Source organism: Diabrotica virgifera, chromosome 6 (assembly GCF_917563875.1).
Source record: "Diabrotica virgifera virgifera chromosome 6, PGI_DIABVI_V3a".
Lineage (NCBI taxonomy): Eukaryota > Metazoa > Arthropoda > Insecta > Coleoptera > Chrysomelidae > Diabrotica > Diabrotica virgifera.
The window spans coordinates 199,290,620-199,308,830 of record NC_065448.1 but is presented as its reverse complement, the minus strand read 5'-3'; the positions used below and the strand labels follow the sequence as shown (position 1 = coordinate 199,308,830).

At 31.6% G+C, this 18,211-nt stretch overlaps 1 protein-coding gene across 2 annotated transcripts in view; it reads right to left on the bottom strand.

Moving 5' to 3' along the window:
- Positions 1-2,171: 2,171 nt before the first annotated feature.
- Positions 2,172-18,211, bottom strand: part of LOC126887129 (kelch-like protein 18) — a 38,597-nt gene continuing 22,557 nt past the window's right edge. Inside the window, exons 8-12 of one of the 2 annotated variants that reach the window (XR_007698968.1) lie at positions 17,380-17,546; positions 15,276-15,387; positions 14,425-14,532; positions 11,370-11,750; positions 2,172-8,913 (exon numbers count right to left, since the gene is read on the bottom strand). Coding sequence is in view for 1 of the 2 variants with exons in the window: in XM_050654484.1 (XP_050510441.1) it covers positions 11,540-11,750; positions 14,425-14,532; positions 15,276-15,387; positions 17,380-17,546 (598 nt within the window). In the remaining variant the exon portion in view is untranslated. Of the gene's footprint in view, positions 11,751-14,424; positions 14,533-15,275; positions 15,388-17,379; positions 17,547-18,211 lie in introns of both variants that reach the window. The other variant, XM_050654484.1, reaches the window with a different exon arrangement.

Below are 18,211 nucleotides of genomic sequence, written 5' to 3'. Positions count from 1 at the left end.
TATCTCTTAACCACAAGTTAACTTTACCTTGTGAAACCGGCCGTTAGAGGCGTAGGTTTGTTGCTCTCTGCCCGAAGTGACAAAACTACGAAAGCTTATATCCCCGCATTACAACTGACGTTTATGGAGTAGGTGACTAGCGTCATCTGGCAACTGAAAGGCAAAGTTTTCAACCTAATAGAAACATTAATTTGAAAAATATTAAAAATATTACTAAGAGATTTTTAATTGAAAACTTATTGGTCCATTTCCCTGCTAACACCTCCCTCCATGGCTTCTACAAATTGCAAGCCAGATGGATGCTGAAGCGAAGAAGACAAGAGGGAATTCAAAAACTTACAATTCACGACCCCGTCTGTCCAGCTGGTAAATTCCACCGAAAAATGGACCTAGTTACTCAAAGGAGTAAAGACCAATATAAAAATAAAATAAAAATTCCATTTTTATTCAGTTGCAATGCGAAGGCAAAACTATCTTATTTTTTACTTAGAACAGGGAGCGCACACCACCACTCTAAATCGACGATTTTCGACTCTATTTGGAGTCATCATTAGAGAGGCGTAGGTTTGCTGCTCTCTGCCCGAAGTGACAAAACTACGAAAGCTTATCCCCGCATTGCAACTGACGTTTATGGAGTAGGTGACTAGCGTCATCTGGCAACTGAAAGGCAAAGTTTTCAACCTAATAGAAACATTAATAAAATTGAAAAATATTACTAAAAGTTTATTACATTACTATTAATTTACCTTTTTACCTTGCCTTTCAGTTGCCAGATGACGCTAGTCACCTACTCCATAAACGTCAGTGGCAATGCGGGGATAAGCTTTCGTAGTTTTGTCACTTCGGGCAGAGAGCAGTAAACCTACGCCTCTCTGATAATGACTCCAAATAGAGTCGAAAATCGTCGATTTGGAGTGATGGTTTGCGCTCCCTGTTCTAAATGAAAAATAAGATAGCTTTGCCTTCGCATTGCAACTGAATAAAAATGGAATTTTTATTTTATTTTTATATTGGTCTTTACTCCTTTGAGTAACTACACTAGGTTCGCTTTCAAGATGCAGTAGAAATAAACAAACCAAGACACGTTAAATGCCACTAGGAGCACAACCGAATCATAATTTACAATTAATATACATTGTAAATTCAAAATCATGATTTCCAAAGTTTATACATTGTAAATTATGATTCGGTTGTGCTCCTAGTGGCATTTAACGTGTCTTGGTTTGTTTATTTCTACTGCATCTTGAAAGCGAACCTAGTGTAGGTCCATTTTCCGTTGGAATTTACCAGGTGAACAGACGGGGTCGTGAATTGTAAGTTTTTGAATTCCCTCTTGTCTTCTTCGCTTCAGCATCCATCTGGCTTGCAATTTGTAGAAGCCATGGAGGGAGGTGTTAGCAGGGAAATGGACCAATAAGTTTTCAATTAAAAATCTTTTAGTAATATTTTTAATATTTTTCAATATTATTGTTTCTATTAGGTTGAAAACTTTGCCTTTCAGTTGCCAGATGACGCTAGTCACCTACTCCATAAACGTCAGTTGCAATGAGCAATAAGCTTTCGTAGATTTGTATCTTCGGACAGAGAGCAGCAGGCCTACGCATCTCTGATGATGACTCCAAATAGTCGATAATCGTCGATTTAGAGTGCTGGTTTGCGCTCCCTGTTCTAAGTGAAAAAAAGATAGTTTTGCCTTCGCATTGCAACTGAATAAAAATTGAATTTTTATTTTATTTTTAAAATTGTTCAATTTAAATGCAAAAAACTGCCACTAACAGCGCTGGCGAAAACTATTTAATCCCCTCTACTCATCGGCTCACACAATATTACATTAAGTTTCTTTTTAGCGGATCTTACCTAGTATCAAGGTATATAACATCATTTTTGTAACAACCAGTCCCGGCACTAGGGTATAACGTGCTCGCTTACAAAACTAGCATAGGACTCTTCGGTTTTTTAAATTAATATTTTATATAATACTAGCAGAAAAAGGCTCATTTTGGCGCCCCCAAACAGGGGCGACCTCTTGCAGTACATCCCTTGCATACCAGTTATCTCCGGCCGTTTCTATCGAACCTCATTTAAGGTGCAAGGAAATATGGAAAATATCCGTAACGATTACTCGAAAATTTTCTGACTTCTCCGTGGATGTAAACAATAAGAAAATGCCAGAGGTTGAAATTTGAATTTATTGTAATTTAAAAAAAGTTTATAAATTATATATTTTAATATAACTTACAATATAAATTTATATTATATAATCACAATACTGTCAATTCTGTAAAACGTAGTCTTTAAATTGATTTGGAACTGCACTTTCTACATATCCAAAAAATTAAAAAAAAAACTATTATAGTAATGACTTAAAGCTTATATTATGAAGAAGTTTGAACGGTAAAAAATTACTTTATTCCAAATAAGAAATGAGTATAATAGGAAATAAATAAAATATTATAACATAACGTAGCTCATAAATAAGAGGTAATTTTTTTAAAACGTCTTTATAATCATCTTTGCTAAACAGATTCCATATCTCCTCTATCATAGCTATGGTCGACATCTTAATTTTATTGGAAAACCATATTTTCCATGGAAAACCATAGACTTCATTTATTTTGTGTGATTATACATTTTACTGGAGTATCCTCGCATGAACTCTTCAACTTAGCTCTGGAACACATCATAAGTGCAAGAATCGAAAAACCGACTACAGTATTTCATCGAGAAGGACCAAACTTACTGTTTGTTCTGCATTTGCAGACGATATCGTTCTAATAGGAAATACCAGATTAATGATGGAGTCTTTCGTCAGATTCCAGAGGGAAGCAGAGAAGATGGAGCTCCTAATCAATGAAAGTAAAGCGAAATATATGTATATGAGCCGCAATAACCAAATCAGAGGCAGGATCGGTCAGAACTTCACCATCGATGAGCGCGTTAGAAAATTTAAGTATCTTGGAACAACAATAACTGAAGACAAGGTCCTTCAAAACCTTATAAAATCGAAACAAAGAAAAAAACGATACAACTATATGAAACAATCATACGACCCGTAATGATGCATGACAGCGAAACGTGGACGATAACAAAAACAAACGAAAAGAAACTACGTTTGGAAAGAAAAATCATAAGGAAGAAATCTTTGGGCCTGTGCTTGAAGCAGCTGGTCAAAGAGCTCTAAGAACTATACCCAGACGCCAACATAATAAAAGAAATAAAGTCCAGAAGACTCTGATAGGCAGGACACCTCAGAAGATATTCTGACCAAAGAACAGTAAGGCTAGTATGGGAGGAAGTCCCAACTGGAAGAAGACCACGCGGACTCCGGTGGCGAGATAATATAGCAGGAGACCTGAAAGATATAGGCGTGGAGAACTAGATGAAGTTGACTTCAATATAAATAATTGCAAAATACTTTAAAGGCACGGTGATAAATAATATATAATATAAAAAATGATCATACGTATACTGCATAAATGTACTAAATAAATGGTATAACCCTAAAATTCTACTATACTCTGGGCTAAATAGCAAAATACAAAGAAAAGTTATTTACCAGCAATTTTATTGCTTGAATCGAATCTTATGATTCTATACTAAATTTACAATCAAGATGCACTAGTGATAAACAAACCCAAGACACGTTAAATGCTACTAGGAGCACTCCCAAATCATAATTTACAATGTATAAACTTTGGAAATCCCAAATCATGATTTCCAAAGTTTATACATTGTAAATTATGATTCGGGAGTGCTCCTAGTAGCATTTACCGTGTCTTGGTTTGTTTATTTCTTCTGCATCTTGATTTTAAATTTACTATATATATATATATATATATATATATATATATATATATATATATATATATATATATATATATATATATATTAATGGCGCCCCCAAATTGTGTTTTTTTTTAATTATTGCTCTATAACTTCAAAAATTTTAACTTTACACCAAAAACGCCCAAATAAAATTTCACTGTAATTAAATTCTGCATAGAGACAGGTTTTCCCGATTTACTTCGAAGAAAATTTTCCAACAAAATCTTTAATTTTCAACTAAAATTTTAGGTAAGTAATTATTTATCAATGATTAAATAACTTGGTGACATAAAATCCCTTTTGGTATAGATTATATTGTCGATGGTAAGTCGATGGAAATTGAATGAACACTTTAGCAACAATTATATTATTAATTAAAAATTTACGGTCGCTATAATAACCATAATAATTATGATACATAAGATTAACTATGATTCTTGTATAAAAAGGCACTCTATCTAATGTACTTTACGGAATTGAAATTGGACTATATAAGCGGCCTCAGGACTATTTTAAAATTATAATCAATTTTTTGGCTTATAAACAAATAGAATATCTCGCCAACTATTAAATTAAATTATAAAAACGGTATTGGAGAGAACGCGGCAGGACGCTTCTTTTAAAAGAAAAAACGTTTAATTGCGATGAGTGGTTCCTGACATACAACCGGTCAAAGTTGACCGGCATGTACGGCGAAGATATAAATAATAGGATGGCAATTTTTGAAATATTACCTTTTTATTTCGGTACTCTTTCTCCACACAAATTTTCATATCTTTAAAAGACTCATAACATATATTATATTAATAAAAACCCATCGGTAGAAATTAAAGACCATCGGTACGAGTGAAAAATACCAAAATTTAAATCAAAAATCAGGTTGGAGAAAATGGAATCACAAAGTTCAAAATCAGTATACGTTAAAAAAATGCATTTTCTCAGCTTCCCATTGAGCAATTTTCTTCATTTTTTTTTGTTCCCAAGTAACTCGGGTAGAGCCACCTAACTAACACATTACTAAATGTCAAAGTTGCTTTTGTCTTGTTATAATAAATAAATTATTTATTATAACACAACTTTTAATTTATTTAAAACAAGATTGTTTAAATAATTATACAGCTTTTAAATGAGAATATTTGTATTTCAAACGTTAAAAGGTAAACTTATGGTAAATTTATATAAAAAAAGTCTATAACTGGAAAAATATGTAGTTTTATGTTCTTATAAATAAATAAATTTATTATAACAAAACAAAAGCAACTTTGACTAATAATGCGTTAGCTAGATGTCTCGACTCATGTTACTTGGGAACCAAAAAAAATTAAGAAAATTGCTCCATGGGAAGCTGAGAAAATGCATTTTTTTTAACGTATATTGATTTTGAACTTTGAGATTCCATTTTCTCCAACCTAATTTTTGATTGGAATTTTGGTATTTTTTACTCGTAATATGGATAGTTTTTATTATTATATTATATGTTATGTTTCTTTTAAAGATATGAAAATTTGTGTGGAGAAAGAGGACCGAAATAAAAAAGCGATGGTTCGAAACTTATCATCCTATTGTTTATATCATCGCCGTACATGCCGGTGAACTTTGACGGGTTGTATCTCAGGAACCACTCATCGCAATTAAACGTTTTTTCTTTTAAAAGAAGCGTCATGCCACGTTCTTTTCAATATCGTTTTCATAATTTAATTTAACAGTTGCCAAAATATTCTATTTGTTTATAAGCAAAACAATTTTTTATAATTTTAAAATATTCCTGAGGGCGCTTAAATAGTCCAATTTCAATTCTGTAAAGTATATTAGATAGGTATAGTGCCTTTTTATACAAAAATCATAGTTATTCTTATATATCATAATTATTATGGTTATTATAGCGACCGTAAATTGATAATTAACAAATTCATTTTTGCTAAACTGTTCATTCAATTTCCATCGGCTTCTGGATATAAATAGTTTATACCAAAAGGGCTTTATAAGACCAAGTTATTTAATTATTGATAAATAATTACTTACTTACCTAAAATTTTAGCTGAAAATTAAAGATTTTGTTGGAGAAAACCGGATTTTTCGAAAAAAATTTTCGTCTAAGTAAATCGAGAAAAACATGTCTATGCAGAATTTAATTATGGTAAATTTTTATTTGGGTGTTTTTGGTGTAAAGTTAAAATCTATGAAGTTATAGAGCAATAATTGAAAACAAAACCCGATTTGGGGGCGCCTTTTTGTTTATAAAAAAAAGTAGCACACTACCTGCGGACTTTGCATAGATATATTATTAATATATAGAATTATAAGATTCGATTCCAGCAATAAAATTGCTGGTAAATAACTTTTCCCAAAAATGGCCTCTTTTCCGATAATATGCCCAGACTACTATGCCAACGACTCTTTGAGGGTAAGGCACAATTAATAAAAAATATTGGCAATTATTTGATAGGAATGCATGTTTCTGTTAAACAAAACATAATAACACAACAATCTATATATACGTACAAACTGTTTACACAATAGAATGGTTTAAAACTGTTCTTAGCAAGCTGATCTTTCAGTGAGCATGTTAAGTGGGCGATATTCTGTGGAAATTAAAAAACAGTGTTCTACAACTGCGCCGTCCAGATGCGAGGACGTCCTCCGACATCTTTTCTCCAGGACCGTCTTGGTCTTCCTTTTTGGTCATCTATTTTCAGTCATTCTCTGCAGGTATCCATACCAGTTTAGTATTTTGACTTCAATTGTGTCTATTATGTCTAGACTAATTGCCATTTATCCCCGAATATTTTCGTTCTTCGAGCCTCAATTTTTGATTTGTTTCTTCTAATTATTTTCGAGAATTAGTCGCTGTACAATCCTTTCTATTATTGTTTTATACTTTTTTCTTTTCTTTTGTTATTTTATTACTCCATGATGCAAATGCCTAATGGCTGATCTTGCTTGGCTAATCCTGCAATATATTCTTCATTACTCCCTGTTTTTTTATGTTACTTGGACGCACAAGTATTTGAAAGTTTCAGTTGATTGTAAGTTCACATTTGAATTTGTTGGCTTTCTGGTTTTTCTCATTTTATTATAACATAATCTATAATTGACTTAAGGGGAACGGAACAAAATGCAAAATTTTGACGCATGTCAAAATTTTCAATGTGTTTTAAATGTAATCATTTTTTCGAATTCTGAAAAAACTATTTATTTTTGAAGAATTTAAACGCAGAATGAAAGATTACATTATTACCGAGGGCTTAAAGTCCCTGAAAACTTGTATAATGTTTATTTGAATACGTTACAGGGATGAAAATAAAAGAGAAAATTTAGTGTGATTTTTAATTACAAATATTTCATTCAAAAGAATTTTTTATTTATTCTAAGGGACTTTCGGCCCTCGGTAATAAAGCAGTCTTTCACTATGCGTTTAAATTTTTCAAAAATACTTATTAGTTTTCTCAGGATTCGAAAAAAAAAATGATTACATTTAAAACACATTGAAAATTTTGACATGCGTCAAAATTTTGCATTTTGCTGCGTTCCCCGTAATGTTTCTCGTTGGTTGGACCCGGGTTTATTTATGTACGTTTTTATGTTATTAGAGTGTTATCAATTTTTATTTGTTATATCGTCCCCGTATTTTCCTACGATTTTGTCACTTATTTTTTTCCCTGTCCAAGCATTAAAATCTCCCAACACCACAATTTCTTTGCGGCTATTTATAGTTTCAGATAGGGTTTCATAGAATATTTTCTGTTTTTGATGCACTTTCTCATAGCGCATATACAGGGTGTTAGTAAATAAGTATGAAAAACTTTAAGGGATAATTCTACATAAAAAAAATAATGGCAGTTTGCTCTATAAACGTATGTCCGCAAATGCTTTGTTTCCGAGATACAGGGTGTTGAAATTTTTATTTCAAACTGCCAATTGTTTTATTGTTCTAAGACCGGTTGAGATATGAAAATTACATTTTGTGAGTTTCAAGAGGTAGTTATTGCGCATTTGTTGGCCAACAAATAACAATTTTATTATCATCATTGGCGCGCCTACGGGTAATGGTCTGAACTTTTTTAAAGAAAAAAAATGGTACGCCACTGAGATATTTCAAATTAAAAATTATTTTTGTATTCCACGTTTAATTTATGAAAAAGAACCTATTATGAAAAAATTATTCTCTGAAATCTTCTCTTTTCAACGATATATAACACATTATAGTAGAAAATATCCATGGTTACAAAATTATTTGTTTTTTGAACGTCTGCACTCAACTTACCGTGTACCGGTAGCTTTATAGTCTATTAGAGGGTTTTATGTTTTTGCGATTTCCCGAATACTAGGTTTTTAAATTTTGATGTCAAATATCTCTGGATCGTTAGATGATAGAAGGTCCAAATTTTTACAGTAGTTGTAGATAGATAATATCAGTCCCGCTTAAAGTTTTATTGAAAAATGTGCAAAAATAAGTCAAATAAAAAATAAAATCTAAACTTTTTTGGGTTTTTTTGTAAGAGTATTTTAAAAAAATTTAAAATATACGTTTCTTTCACTCTAACTTTACAGAAATCTACGCGGGACTAAACAATACATCTAGCTTCAAAATAAATCAAAAATTTGCTCTCTAAGTGCTTTGGTTACAGAGCTATGTTACATAATGTTAACATTGTCGTTAAATGGGACTTCGGGTGCCCTTAAAAGGTCTTACAGCAATAAAAAAATTCGCAGTTTGAAAACAAAAATTCAACGCCCCGTATCTTGGAAATGAAGCATTTGCAGACATACGTTTATAGAGCAAACTGTCATTATTTTTCCATGTAGAATTACCCTTTAACGTTTTTCATACTCATTTACTAACACCCTGTAGTCCAATGATCTCGAAGACATGCCCTTTCCAAGTAATAGGTACTCTAATAATTATCTCATTGATTTGTTTCCAGGTTATTTTCAGGTATTAATAGATTATTTTTAATTAAAAAAGTTAAAGTTAAAATCATGTTTAAGAAGAAGTTTCCAAAACATCGGAAACTAGTATTGTGTTAGGTATTTTGTTATAACTATATAAAACCTTTATCAGGGGACCCTTTAACAACACTTCAAAAACTGTCACGAGTAGCGTTACCAGGTGTCCCGATTTGCGCGGGACGTCCCGATTTTCAGGGGTTTGGGGACGCGTACCGATTTGTACCTGATCGGGACACTAAATGTCCCGATTTTCACCCACGAAAACCAATTTCAGGACTTGCAGTGAATTTTATAACTATGTTATAAAAACATTGCCTAAAACCGGCAAAATCGAATGAAAAATATAATTTTAATAAAAAAATAAATAATTTACTTAATCTACGTCTGATTATTATTAAATATTATGTATTCTCCTTTTCATGAACATTTTTCAGTGCGTCACAAATTATAGAAAAAAAGGTAAGTCCGTGATAATACATATTTATGACATTTATTCTAACGTGACATTTTAGTTAAATCTGACAGTTGTCAAATTTTATTTTCAATTTGGAATAAAACCAAATCAATTGTGTCTATTGCATTTATAAAATGGTATTTTCTTTCATTTGTATAGTCTTATAAATTGTACAGATTATATTGATAATATTATTATTTTATTTAATAAATAATTCTTTTTTGATTATGGCGCCATCTATCGACAACTAGAATAATCACCGAACTAGAATAATTACCGAAGTATTCCCAGACGTGCCTTTTTTTCTGTCACATACAATTTAATGCGTTAGAGAGAAATCGAAAAACTGTGACGCACTGAAAGATGATCATGAGAAAAAGAATAGGATTAAATACATATTATAGAAACACCTTGTAGTCCAGTAAATGAACGGGAAATACGGCAATACCGTGTAATTTTCAGGATCAACTCCGAATTGCATGAAAATTTGGACGGATTGTGCCGTTGGTTGCTTTTACTCGGGGGTGACAGTCACTCCTACTTTGGGGTGAAAAGCCGCGCGTTTAAAATAAGTCCGGAGATGGATAAATTAACTAATTTTAAGCAATTTTAGTTCTATCGAATTTTAACTTAGTTAATACTTTTCGAGTTATTTACGATTAAAAATGTTTATTTTTCGACAAAAAATCATGTTTTCAGGCGATTTTCACAAATAACTCAAAAAGTAAGGATTTGATCGAAGAAAATATGCTTAGCAAAAATGTAGCATAATATAAAAAAATGAAAAAAATTGTGATCTCGTTAAGTTTATAGACCCAGCAAAAGCAAAGTTGTAGCTCATGAAAAATACGTTCTTATTCGTCAAATTCCAAATCAAATATTTCAACGTGAAATAACCAAGAAATAGAGCACTTTTCGGGAAAAACCGATTCAAACTTTTTTAATAAAGCTTTATTTTTATGTTTTAAAAAAGTTTCTAGCATCAAAACTAAGCGAGTTATATTCAAAATCAAGTTGACTCCTTTTTTTTTGGTAAAAAAATCGTGCAAATCTCCCCCTATTTAGCACCCCAAATGAAATTAATCATTACCGCTTTACAAACAATTTACTTTACTTATGTATTTTTTACAAAATTGAAAGGGCCTGAACGAGTCACTAATCACGAGTGTATGCAAAATATGAACAGCCACATTTTAACAAATTTTTGTCTTACAGAAAAACAAAATAAATCTTAAAAGCAAAACCTACCTACTTTTTACTGCTTGAGATTTTTTGTATCCCTAATACTTTTAAGTTATTTTGAAAAAGGGCATTTTTCATTTTTTTAAGATTTTTTTTACTATAAAACCAATTTTTTTCAAAACTAAGCACTCCCAACCGGTAAACCTTACAGATCGTATAAACAATACACATATTATATGGTAAAGCGGTAACTATTAATTTTATTTACGGTGCTAAATAGGGGGAGATTTTCACGATTTTTTTTTAACAAAAAAGGGGCCAACTTTATTTTTAGCGTAACGCGCTTAGTTTTAATACTAGAGATTTTTATATAAAACAAAATTAAAGATTTTTTTAAACACTTTAAAAATTTTTAATAGGTTTTGCCCGAAAATTGCTTATTTTTTTTGGTTAATTCAAGTTGAAAAATTCGATTTGGAATTTGACGAATAAGAATATTTTGATGAGCTACAACTTTGCTTTTACCGGTTTTATAGACTTTCTGAACATACATTTTTTTTGTGTTTTTTAAAAGCTACATTTTCGTTAACAATATTTTTTTCGATAAAATTACTTGAAAAGTATTGACTTTAAAGTTTTATTGAGTTTAAAAATTATGTAGAACAAAAGTTTTTACAGTTAGTCAGTTGATCAATTTTTAAACTTACTTTAAACGCGCGTTTTTTTAGCCCCGAGAAGGGGTATCTGTAACTGCCACCCCCAAGTAAAAGCAACCAACAGTGCAAGTTCAACTTTTAACTAAAACCAGATTTTCATGCAATTTCGAGTTGACTGAAAATTACACTCCAAAACGATTATTTACTTGGCTATTGTTGTTTATTTGTCCCGATTTACAACCCTAAATCCCGATTTATTTTTGCTTATGTACCGATTAAAAACAAATCGAACCTGGCAACACTAGTCACGAGCAGAAATGGTATTTAATATTACACACATTCTTGCAGATCTTTTGAAAGTGTAACTAAAAATTTAAAATTTTGTTAATTCACAGATCGGTAAAACAAAAAAATTTAAAAAATACGTTTTGAATAATGATAGTAAAAATATGGCTTCATTAAATTATATATTTCACGGTATGGAAATCACTCCTAAGCCGACTCCACCTTCATGTGCTATCATGTCAGCTGCGTAGATCCATTTATCACTCTTTGGATCATATACTTCTACCGTTACAAGATTAGATATACCATCATATCCACCTACTGCCCATAGTTTCCCCATGTTGGCTGTTAGAGCTACTCGACTCCTTTGGGCGTTCATCGGCGCTACGTATACCCACCTAAATAAACAAAAATTTGAATTACATACAAAATAAGTATTCGAACACAAAATATAAATAATGATATACGATAAAACGCCAGTTATTGAAGACCAGACAGCTATTGGGTTAAGTAATAACTTAAGGGGATGGGTACGTATTTTCGGCTGAAATGGTATTTAAATGGGGATTCATTTTTTTCGAATCCTGAGAAAACTAATAAGTATTTTTGAAAAATTTAAACGCAGAATGAAAGACTACATTATTACCGAGGGCCGAAAGTCCCTAAAAACTTCTATAATTTTTATTTTAATAAGTTACAGGGGTGAAAAACTAAGAGAAAATGTAGTGTGATTTTTAATTTCAAATATCTCATTCAAAAGAAACTTTTTATATATTCTAAGGGACTTTTGGCCCTCGATAATAATTTAGTCTTTCATTCTGCGTTTAAATTTTTTTAAAATATTTATTAGTTTTTTCAGGATTCGAAAAAAATGGACACCATGTCCGTGGTGATATTTTCCAAATCGAACATTCGCTATCTTTGTCATACAACGCCCTGAGTCAAATAGAATATGATGACAAGACAGTGACAGTTTTCAATATTTGACATGGCATCGGGAATATTTTGAGTTGTTGATTAAATTGGTAGTGTATTTGATAAATAATTGATTTCAGACGTGAACTTAATAAAAAGTTAATGGTTTGTTATTTATGGACGATCCAAGCAGAGAATTGACCAGGATATATTCTGTGAGCCAAGTATTTTTTTGTTAAAGATGTTTAAAATTATTGTAAGCGTTCCATAGTAACAATATATTATTAAAAAATCACTTTAACACTTTTCCTCTTTTCCCGATTGAGTATTAGTTTTTGCTGTACATATAAATTATTACAATCACTGAATACATAGTTAGTGAAAAAATTATCACATTTATTAACTGACTTAGTAATTTGCAATTATACAAGTAACAGTTATCCAAGAACATTCAAAAGCCATCTCTTTAAAGTTAATGATTGTCAAGTAGTAATGTTTACATATCCATATCGGTGTGAATTTTACTACACGTAATTTGCCGTGTAAAGACAGAAAAAGTAGGGATAGCTAATGTACCAATGGCCTTAAGATGGATTAAGACCTTAAAAGACCTGTTATTACATATGGGATGAAGACAACGACGATTAACCAGAAAGAGGAAGAAGATAGGCTTCCGAAACTTGAAAGAAAAATACTGAGAACGATACTGGGTCACAATGTAACAAGAGAGGGAGAATAAGAATGAAAAAAAAATGCCGAAATTGAAAAATAACTAAAGGGAGAAAATATAGTCAGATTCATAAAATCTCTTAGCTTAGAATGGATAGGACATATACAGAGACGCCCACACTCAGATATGTTGAGAAGAATAACTAACTGGACACCACTATGGCCCAGGTGTAGAGGAAGACCTAGAAGAAGATGGCTGGATGATGTACAAGAAGACATAAGAGCAATGAATGTGAAAGACTAGAAAGTTCAGTGCAAGAACAGGAAGAAATGGGAAAGAGTCACAACAGCAACAAAGACACACAGCAAGCTATAAATGACATAGAGGACTAATCCACCTCAACCAAGAATGCTATTTTGAACGCCATGGCGTTAGCTATAATCCCTAGGGATTGTAATACTTCATGAATGAATGAATGTATTCCTACAATTTTCAAGGCGTTTGTAGTATTGTAGTAAAATACCGAAACTTAGAAAATACGACAAGGTTAAGGTTTCTAAAAGAACAACTGAAGGTATAACGGCAGTTAATGCTAGTGGAGATCTGAACGAGACATAAAAAACTGGTTTGCAAATATTGAAAACTACGTTAAAAAAACATTTAGAAGAAGTTCTAACTCTAACTGATTCATAGAGAATTTTAATGTGGATGAGTCAGGGATTTAAATATGCGGGTTTCGAGAGGTCTATGTTCAGATATGGTCATGCATTTCATACTGTCATGAAAATTGTGCATAATAAGGGACCTACTTAGCCATAAGGAGACCTATTAACGCCACCTTCTGAATTTTTTAAATTATCTTTGAACATACAATTTTCACCAAAAATGGAGTTTCAGTTTACATATATTTTTGTAAAGAAACTACTTTAAAGTACCAAATACTTTAAGAAACGACTTCTAAGGGTACTTAGTTCAGAAAGTATTTACACAAATACTGCAATATTTTCTCAAAAGGTGCCACCCTTGCCCCTCCAAAATAAACTAATATGGTCCTTTTCATGGGCATTTTTCATTGCGTCACAAATGATAAAAAAAGGTTAAGTCCGTGATAATATACATTTATAACAATTATTCTAGAATGACATTTTAGTTAAATCTGACAGTTGTCACATTTTATTTGTAATTTGGCATAAAAACAAGTCAATTGTGTTTATTGCATTTAAAAAATGGTATTTTCTTTGATTTGTATAGTCTTATAAATTGTACATATTATATTCGTAGAGATATTATATAATTCGTAAATAAATTTTTTTTTCGATTATAGCGACATCTATCGACAACTAGAATAAATGTTATAAATTTCTGTAATCACAGACGTGCCTTTTTTCCTGTCACATACAATTTAATGCGTTAGAAAGAAATCGAAAAACTGTGACGCACTGAAAGATGCCTATGAGAAAAATATTATCGAGGTACTTTTTACTTACTTATTAGTGGCTGGATCAAACATTTCCACAGTTTGAAGAAATGAACTTCCATCGTATCCACCACAAGCGAATAATTTTCCACCTAACATTGCCACACCCAATCTACACCTGGAAAAGAATTATGCATAAAAATAATATCTCAAGGTTATTAAATGCTAAGAATGGTTAGGTTAGGTTAGGTTTTAAATGCTAAGAAAGGTTAGTAAATACAGTAGACTCTCTCTATAACGAACACGGACATTACGAGGTTTCGCTTATAACGAGGTACACTTACTATATGTCCCATGAAATTCCTATTGAACTATAACACCTCTATAACGAGGCATATTTGGTTAAAACGAGGAAAAATGAAATCAGAGTATGTATGTTTCTTTACCTGTTTTTGGCGTGGTGATGGCTATAAATACCCCTCTGCCTGTATACAGGAATGTCCAACATCTGTGTGCTTACAGAGGCCAGTGCTGTAATTAATTCCACCGCCTGTAATAAACTTCTTCCTGTCTATTTATCTATTGACCGACATTGAATGTTACAATCTACGATGGCCAAGTTTCATTGTTGAAGTCGACCATCGACACCTAATAAACTATGTAGGAGGCATCAAAACATTTCAGTAGTGGTGGTATGCACATTATTGTTGTCTGATATAACGAGATCCGCTTATAACGAGGTAATTAGTCCGCCATTTCAGTTCTCTTTATAGAGGGAGTCTACTGTAGAATATTGAAAACTATCTATTTTTCAAATTTTTCAAAACTATTTTTACAGTAGTCAGTTTGAAGAATTTGTGTCGATTTATTGAAGTACTGTATCGGCTCTGTCTTATAAATTTTATATAAAAAACTAATTACCTTTTAGTGAGCATTGGTGGAGCCTCCGTCCAAGTATTAGTTGCTGGGTTATACCTCTCTACTGAATCAAATATTGACAAGCCATCGTGGCCACCTAAAGCGTATATGTAACCTGCAACATATACTTATGGTCAAATAATATGGTTAAACAGTAAAATAATAGTCGTCGAAAGTAATAGTTTTTTCTTTTACAGACTGTGTGTCAAATACTGTATGTCGAATGTTACAGTGTGTCATCAACACATGGATGCGTGCAATTGTAAACGTTTACATGCATAAATAAAATAGGTGTTGCATCGATGGTAATTGAAATTGAACACAACAGAGAAAATGAAGCTCTCAAAAGGTTTTAATTTTTTCTGTAGCCTACCCATCAATTCCTAAACCAGACATAATTAGTGCTGCATAAAAAACAACAACAGAAAAAAGGACACAATTGGAAGCAAAATTAAGTAACGGGAAACTCAAAGCTATTGAAACTTTTAAATAGTATGAGTCAATAATATATATATATATATATATATATATATATATATATATATATATATATATATATATATATATATATATATATATGGTCGTGAAACGTCTAGAGTATGTATGGTTTGTGACTATGTAATTCTTGGATTTTCTCTGTTATTGAATTTTGTCGATCATTATATATATATATATATATATATATATATATATATATATATATATATATATATATATATATATATATAGCTGACAAGGGTAACTCAAGTGTAATGATCGACAAAATTCAATAACAGAGAAAATCCAAGAATTACATAGTCACAAACCATACATACTCTAGACGTTTCACGACCATGTTAATCTTTCGGATCGAATTAACGCCATCTCTTGATTGGAATGGGAACTAAATTGACAAAATTTAGTTACGTGGGAATTTCAAATTATAAATTTTGCGGGATTTTTGATGAAATTTCGCAGGAAATTAAAACAACAGAAAGACAATTCAATGTTTTATTCAATAATTATACTACGAGTTAAAATTACCTTAAAAGTTCCATCTACATAAAAAAATACCTACTAAAAGTATTGTCTAAAAGTTCTGTTAGTAGGTAGTGTTGTAATCGGGGCTGAAATACCAATATAACCAAAAATCATAGTTTTACGGTTTTACTGAAAACTTCAAATATTCCAATTTGTTTTCAAAATGCTTAACACTACTGCCATGTGTCACGTGAAAGCACTGATGTGTAATATTGAGTTGAATGCAGTTGAAAGAAAATTTTTGAAAGAATCTTGTAGGATGATTGTTTAGATAAATACCTTATAATCTTTTATCAAACTTCCAAAAATATATAGGCTCGAAATGTTGATGACACACTTGTCTATTGGAATAACCTGTTTCAGGATCTATTATATTGTTTTTTTTTTAAATGTGGAGAAACACAACACGGGATGATCAATGTAAACTAAAAATTCTACTCATAAAACGGAGAGGAGGTTAATACAATTGATTAAAATTGTGATTAAATCTAATTAAAAACGTAACACCACTATAATAAAATAATTAAGCCACAAACTGTAAAATGAAAAGTAAATAACAAATTAATTTAAGGGAGCGCTCAAGTATTACGTAACGCAATTTTTGAAGATTTTTGACCCCCCCCCCCCCCCCCAACCTGCGTTACGTAATACTTGAACGGTTCCTAATTGTCAACTGTCAGTTGTTAAATATGACAAAAGAATTGACTGACAGCGACATCTCTAATTTGCTGTCTTGACCTTGACAATTTACGTGAAACGTCATGAGTATGTATGGTTTGTGACCATAGTCACAAATGGACCATATACAAAATTACAAAAGGACCCAACCAAATCATTGAAAAAGAAAATATACAAAACACTAAGTAAATGTAAAGAATAACTGAATAATTGACATACTACCCAAGAAGAACGCTAACACCAATACAACATGGGTTCTACTTGCAACAAACTGTCAAAATTCCTCCTATTAGATATAGGCATTCATAATGTTGTTACAAGAACAGTAAATTGGCAAAAATATATCAATAGGCGTAGTACATGTGTGGTCACTTAACTTATCTACTTAAATATTATTTTTTCACCATACCTTGACAAGCAATGACTGCACCTGCACTTCTCGACTTATTCATTGGTGCCAAAGAACACCAAGAATTGGTACTTGGATGGTATCTCTCCACTGAATTCAACGAAGTCACACCATCATATCCGCCACATACATATATGATGTCACCTAATGCGGTTGCTCCTAGGGCGCTAAAATTTACAAGTTAGTAAGATTTATAATAAATATGTTAACATCAGCAATGTTTATAGTTTATAAAATTTGAAAAATTGAAACCTGTTTTATAGTTCTGCAATCGAACTAAGGTCCAGTTTCACCAACAACAAATAAATCAATGAATTTAATTCGTCGAATAAAATTTATTAGACGTTTAAGTTTATATTTTGTTTCAATATAATTTTGATAATTTAAAGTGAAACTGGCGAATTTACTTTCTTCTAAATATTTAGAGCCAGATTAACTTGCCAATTTACTCGAAGAGTAAGTATTTTTTTTTGATAAATAAATAAAATAAGTATTATTTGACGTTAGTAAAATGGAGAAATGTCAGTTTATTGGTGAAATAACTTTAATCATAGAATAAACTACTATTAACCGGCCATACTACAAACCGGCCGTAAGAGAGTCATTAATCTTCAGCTCAGCGGGGTACTATTGCTGGAAGCGTGTACTTAAATAAACAAGGGATCATTCCATAAAACAGGTAGATCCCTTGTTGATAGAATTTCACACCTCGAAGAATACCACCCACTGAGCTGAATATTAATGACTCCCTTAGTTCGATTGCAGAACTATACTTTGGCACTATAGTCCTTCTTTCATTCGTAGGAATCAAATAGAACATTCTCAAACTACT